Here is a 6,032-nt window from a genome sequence, read left to right as displayed (position 1 = left end):
TTTTGCTCTTGCACAGCCCTTTCTTCCCCCTAAAGAGGCTACAGAAGCTGCAGGTGGCTGCTGTGCTCCTGAGGCAGGGTGGGATGCTGCTCCACCCACACAACACTGGAGCCACTCCAGGAAATTTTAGTTTGTTGGGAAATTGGGAGACGCTGAGCTGGGTTGAGAGGAGCTAGTTGGTCTCCAGGGAAATCTCAGAGCACAATCACAAGGCTTGGGAAGTGTCTGCCTGGCCCCACACTTGTCCCTGCCGATGGCCCAGCAAGCCAAGACAGTCCACAGACAACAGACAACAGTTACCACAGACAACAGTCCTGGTTTTCTCTTTTTCTCTGTAGGATTCTTTCTTGATCTGTCATTTCTGGGTCCAAGACAATGCACGGGGATTGATGAAAGTTCTTTTATTTACTAGCATGTCTTAAACCTTTCTCCCAGATGAGAGAGAAAAAGTTAGAGGAGTCCCTAGGCCCTGACGCTGCGTGGACGGGAAACAGGTGGCGTGGAGAGGACACGAAACAGGCAGCACGGAGAAGCACGAGCAGGAAAAGAGTCGGCAAAGTCCTACCTTTTCCTGACCGTGTCTCATGCTCTGGTTTAAGAACAAAGCACACGGCAACCAGCCTGTACAAGATGACGTCCACAGGACTGAGTGAGCAGGTGCCGATGCCTGAACTTCAGCCCACCCAAGGGCTGAGGCTAATGGGTGCTGGGCTGGTGGCTGGAGTCCATGGAGAGTCCACAGGTGGAACAAATGTCCCCAAGGAACAAAGGCACTCACATCTTTCCTGGGTTGACTCAGGATGTGTTGCTGAGTCTGGCTCCGGCCCATAAACGTCTTGGCTGATCTGGGAGTTGTTGGTCCACACAGTTGCAGCAAAGGAGGCTACGGCAAAGGAAGGTTTAACTGCGTAGCAGCTTAGAGCGCAGGGTCCACCTACTTGGTTAGCAAGTGGCTCATCAATCTACCGGACACCAAGGTAGGCCAGGAGGAAGAATCCTCAGAGAAAAATCTTCTACCACTGCTGGAGACTTTCCAACACACCGATGAGAGGGCTGTTCTCTGAGAGATGGCAGCGGAAAAGAAGAGTAGCTGGGCAACCACATATGGCCAGTCACACTGTCAAGAGCAGAGATGGGGTCCTGGCTGGGATGGGTGTCATCAATATTTTGGAAGCAGGGATTCCTACAGGGAGAGGAACCAGGGTCAGGGTCAGGACAGGGTACTTGCTCTCCTTGCAATGTGTCCAGGGGACTAAGCAGCAGAGGGTGCACTGTGACAGCATCTCGTGGCAGAAGAAGATGGCACCTTGTTAACTATAAGGAATGATTGTCATCTGGACTTGAAGCAAACTTGATATCCATAAGGTCAGTACTTGGGGTTTATACGGGTATACATTTTTCACTGGCAACTCACCTGAAGTTAGTTTATCTGCCTTTTCATTTCTTTCATGTTAATTTCAGTTTACATACCTCATTTTCCTTCATCACTTGTTAAATATCTTCAAAGTCTTCATCACTTTTAAAGCCACCTCTGGCTCCTATGACAGAATTTATATGTACAATGACACACAGAAACATGTAGTAACGAGTTTTCAGTCTACCAGTGAGAAAATGGTTCCCTTACAGTTACTCAACAACACCACTAGGTGGCACTAGTGCGGACTTCAGTTAAATTCCAACTTTGAAGATTGTGTGCGGTGGGAGTAACTATCATCTTCCTCTTGAGTAGATCGATGCTCTAACTGCATCATTGACTCTCTCTTCAGTTACTGCTCTTTACTTTTTCTTTTTAAATAATTTTTATTGATATATAGAGAACACTGGTGCGATGGCTCAGTGGCTAAATCCTCGTCTTGCACAAAACAGCATCCCATACAGATACTGTTTTGTGTCCTGGCTGTTCCACTTCCCATCTGGTTCCCTGCTCGTGGCCTGGGAAAATAGTAGAGGATGGCCCAAAGCCTTGGGACCCTGAACCCACATGGGAGACCTGGAAGAAACTCCTGTTTTCTGGCTTCAGATTAGCTCAGCTCTGACCGTTGTGGTCATTTGGGGAACGGAGCAGCAGGTGAAAGATCTTTGTCTTTCCTTCTGTCTGTAAATCTGCCTTTCCAATAAGAATAAATAAATCTTTTTGGGCAAAAAACAAAAGGCAGGTGCAGCCCACATGACATTCAAACTCCAGGTGTGTGGGATAAGACACTCAGAAATACATTATGCACCTTCTCTTTCGACACTGTCCTAATGGCACACACATTACAGGGTTCACCTGCTCTGGCCGCCTTGCTGTCCGACCCAGCTCGGCTGGGACCTGCCTAGGGGCCTCACCTGCCCGCGGAGGCTGAGTCTGGACGTTCTCTGGCTGTTTCCTGCGGCTGACATCCTCGGGCGGAGGCTTCAGAGCCCCACAGCAGAAGCAGCAGCAGCAGCAGCAACAGCAACAGGTGAGCAGGGCACAGAGGATGATGAGCGTCTAAGAGGCGAGGGACAACGGCCTCGGCCCTGCTGTCCTATTTTACCGTGCAGGTTCCCCTCCCTGCCCTACCCCAGCACCCAGAATGTACCTTGAACCAACAACTGTTCACTGTGTAATAGTATCTGACACCTTCCTCTCCATAGTGATCATAGAGATACACTCCAAACGAGCCATGCTGGTCATAGATTCTGCGCTTCTTTGGGTCACTCAGGATGGCATGGGCTGTATTGATCTCTTTGAATATTTCTGCAGCTTGAGGGTCTCCTGGGTTCTTGTCTGGATGATACTGCAAGGCCAGTCTCCTACACAGGCAAAACCCCCCAAAACGGGTGGTGTGGGGAGGCGATGGTAAGAGGGGATGGAGGGAGGGTGAGGGTGGATGACAGGGATACATCTCTAGCCACTGAGAAGGCCTGCTTGAGGCATGTGGTCCAAGAAGCCAAGTTCACCATCCCTATCCATGTCACATGGAAGGGGGTGATGGCGCCCATCTGGTTCCAAGGCTTGCTGGGATTGACAAGTGGGTCAGAAGGTAAGGCATCAAAAAAGGGTTCCACGAAGGCTGGGTGCGAACCTGTAAGCCCTCTTGACCTCTTCCGGGGAGGCGCCCTTCTTCAGCTCCAGCACTGCGTAGAGGGTGGAGCCTCTCTTGGACAGCCGGCGGGCCGCCTGGTCCACATGAGACATGTTCTGGGCCAGAGGAGAGGAAGCGCATGGCAGAAGTCCCACAAGATAAGCAAGCACACCACAACAGGACAAGAGCAGCTGCCAGCGGTAGGACTGGAGGGAAAACGCCAGGGCCCAGGCTGTGGGCCGCATCCAGGGCTCCCTTCCACTTCCCAGCATCCTCTGGCACACTGCCACATCTGAGGGAGGAGAGAGCTCAAAAGGAGGCTGAAGCCAGGGGAGGGGCGGGCTGTCTGTCAGGAACTGCTGTCAGCTTTGCTCAACAGCCCGGGGTCCCGTCGAAAAGCCCAGGGCAGAGTCAGCCCCAGGATAGAGGGGACAGGGCTGGGGACACCAGCTAACTGTCCTCCCCAGGGAGGAAAGCCCAATGGGGTTGGCCTGGGGGTGGGTGTTGTAGGGGGAGGCGCTTCTGGGGAAACGGGGACAGGGTCCCTCCTCTCCCCAAGGGTGGAGGGGAGGCCCTGGAGGAGAACCAAGGCAAGGAGCTGGGTGCACAGTGACCCCACTAGACCTGGCCCCTTACTTCGTAGTCTTCGTTGTCTTCGTCGTAGCTCTCAGACGCCAGGTTATCCTCAACACCTTCCACCCTCCCGGGTGTGAAACTTCACACGGTCTACTAGCAGTCCATTGTGCGTGCGTGCTGCTCCGCCATTGCGGGCCGTTTTTGGCGCCACCGGAAGTGCCCGTGATGTGGTGGCTTCGTTGGCCCTGGGACTTATTTTGCTCGCAGGAAGCCTCAGCTCCCGGATAGGTGACGTCCTGCGGCTGAGGGTTGCTGAGCGTTGATGCTTCAGTCCCAGGATGGACGCAGGTTCTGGCCACCTTCTTCAAGGGGAGACCATCATCTACCCTGACTGCCGTCCTGGCTCCTCACCGTCCTGGCTCCTCAGTTCACTTAAGGAAAGATGGCGGATGGGAGGCGCAGCTGCCACAAGGCATCTCCACAGGTGTGGTATCTGCCCCCGCTAATTTAGAACGTGCGTTTCTCGGCTTGGGCTGACCTTTCCCTTCCAACTCCTGCACATCCTGAAGACACGTCTCAAATGTCAGTGTGCCTGAGTCGCCTTCCTCCCCAACCTAACCCTCCCGACACCTGACGGCACCTTGTCAAAGTGTTTATCTTATGACACTGTCATAAGATAAGAGTTTGGGCATCCCTTTTATATATTACCTTGAATCTTTGTAAAAAAAAAAAAATCACTACCGGGTGTAGAAGACTTCACTTAAATGCTATTCCATCATGAAGCTATCCCAGGATGTAATCATAGGATACAGGTTAGTTAGCTGTTTCAGGTGTTTCTATCTAATAGCATAGTATTCTTCTGGTGAAAATTTGCATACACAAATCCTTGAAAACTCTGATTCCCTTCTCAAGCCAGTTTCCTATACAGTGGGATTACTGTGTCCAAATGAATTTTAAAAAAAAGATTTATTTTATTTCATTGAAAATCGGATAAACAGAGAGGAAGAGAGACAGAGAGGAAGATCCTCCACCCAATGATTCAATCCCCAAATGACTGCAATAGCCATAGCTCTGCCATTCTGAAGCCAGGAACCTGGAGCCTCATCCACGTCTCCCACATGGGTGCAGGAACCCAAGGCCTTGGGCCGTCCTCCACTGCTTTCCCAGGCCACAAGCAGGGAGCTGGATAGATAAGAACTGGCACCCATATGAGATCCCAGGGTGTGCAAAGCAAGGACTTAAGCTACTAGGTTACCGTGCCAGACCAAAATGAAATTTTAGTGTTTTTTTTTTTTTCTTAGAAGGTTACCAAGACAAAACAAAACAAAAAAACAATTTACATCCCTACCTGTGAGGCAAGGTGGTGCCTGTCGCCACCTGGTCTGGTTTCTTGTGACCTTGCACGTGAGATCCCCAGCAGCACAAGCCTCCCTTTTTGATTTTGACTGGTAAATGGATGCTCTGCCCCAAGGGCTGGGAGCCATGTAAGCAAATGGACTGAGTTTATGCAACCAGCACGATGACCACTGAGTGAATGGATTTTGTACCTATACATCTGTGGTCTGTGCCGGGAAGGGGGAGGGGGGCGTGGCAGGAGAGCATGAGGATGAAAAGCTTGACCACCACTTGCCCAGTCCTCGGGCTCTGGGTTGGATGATTTCAGAGGTCACTCACTTAAAAGGAGAAAGCCCTGAAGCTGACAATGTTTCACTCATTAACCTCCCACCTTCCTGTGCTGATCCTAGAGAGAATGGTGGAACCCTCAGAACAAGCCCCTGGAAGCCTCTGTTCTCATTTCAGAGGCCTTGTCTCAGCTGCCAAGGCCCACAGTGATCCTGGGTCTCCCAGCCCTGCCATGGACACTGTCTCGGCCGCCCTGGGCTCCACTCCATTGCCTTTGAAGACGCAGTGTTCTTTCTGTCTTCTGGAACCTGTGACCTCTCTTGGCCCAGAGCGTTCCTCCTGCAGCCTGTTTCGTATGCTGAGTATAGCTGAACTCTCATACAAGGGTTGTTTTGTAGCTCTGCAGAGAGACCTTGAAACTGCTTCTCCCCCTCCTCCCCACCTCCTTGTACCCTCACCATGATTGCTGAAGCCATGTGTGCTTGTGTGGTGCTTTGTGGAAAGTCTGCCTTCCCTAGCTGACAGTGAGGGCAGAGACCTTGTTTGGGCACAAGACCTAGAATGGTGCTTGGCTCATGGAGGTGTTCAATGAGCTGTAGCCTAGTGGTTGTACCATGATAAAAAATTTCCTAGGGGCTTGGTGCAGCAGCCTAGTGGTTAAAGTCCTTGCTTTGCATGCACCGGGATCCAATATGACTGCCAATTCTAATCCCGGCAACTCCGCTTCCCTTCCGGTTCCCTGCATGTGGCCTGGGAAGGCAGTTGAGGATGGGCCCAAGGCCT

The 6,032-nt window shown here is 51.6% G+C and overlaps 1 protein-coding gene across 1 annotated transcript; it reads right to left on the bottom strand.

Annotated features, from left to right (window-relative positions):
• Nucleotides 1-851: 851 nt before the first annotated feature.
• Nucleotides 852-3,163, bottom strand: DNAJC5G (DnaJ heat shock protein family (Hsp40) member C5 gamma). The gene is made up of 5 exons (XM_040993962.1): nt 3,051-3,163; nt 2,565-2,838; nt 2,329-2,473; nt 1,471-1,538; nt 852-1,283 (listed from the first exon to the last, which is right to left on the bottom strand). Exons 1-4 carry the CDS (start codon nt 3,161-3,163, stop codon nt 1,492-1,494), a joined length of 579 nt encoding a protein of 192 aa, XP_040849896.1. The 3' UTR covers nt 852-1,283; nt 1,471-1,491.
• Between the last annotated feature and the right edge of the window lie 2,869 nt (nt 3,164-6,032).

Source organism: Ochotona curzoniae, unplaced genomic scaffold (assembly GCF_017591425.1).
Source record: "Ochotona curzoniae isolate NIBS_2020 unplaced genomic scaffold, NIBS_Ocur_1.0 contig_883, whole genome shotgun sequence".
Lineage (NCBI taxonomy): Eukaryota > Metazoa > Chordata > Mammalia > Lagomorpha > Ochotonidae > Ochotona > Ochotona curzoniae.
Note: the sequence above shows the minus strand (reverse complement) of the source record. Positions and strands in the feature narration are given on the sequence as shown.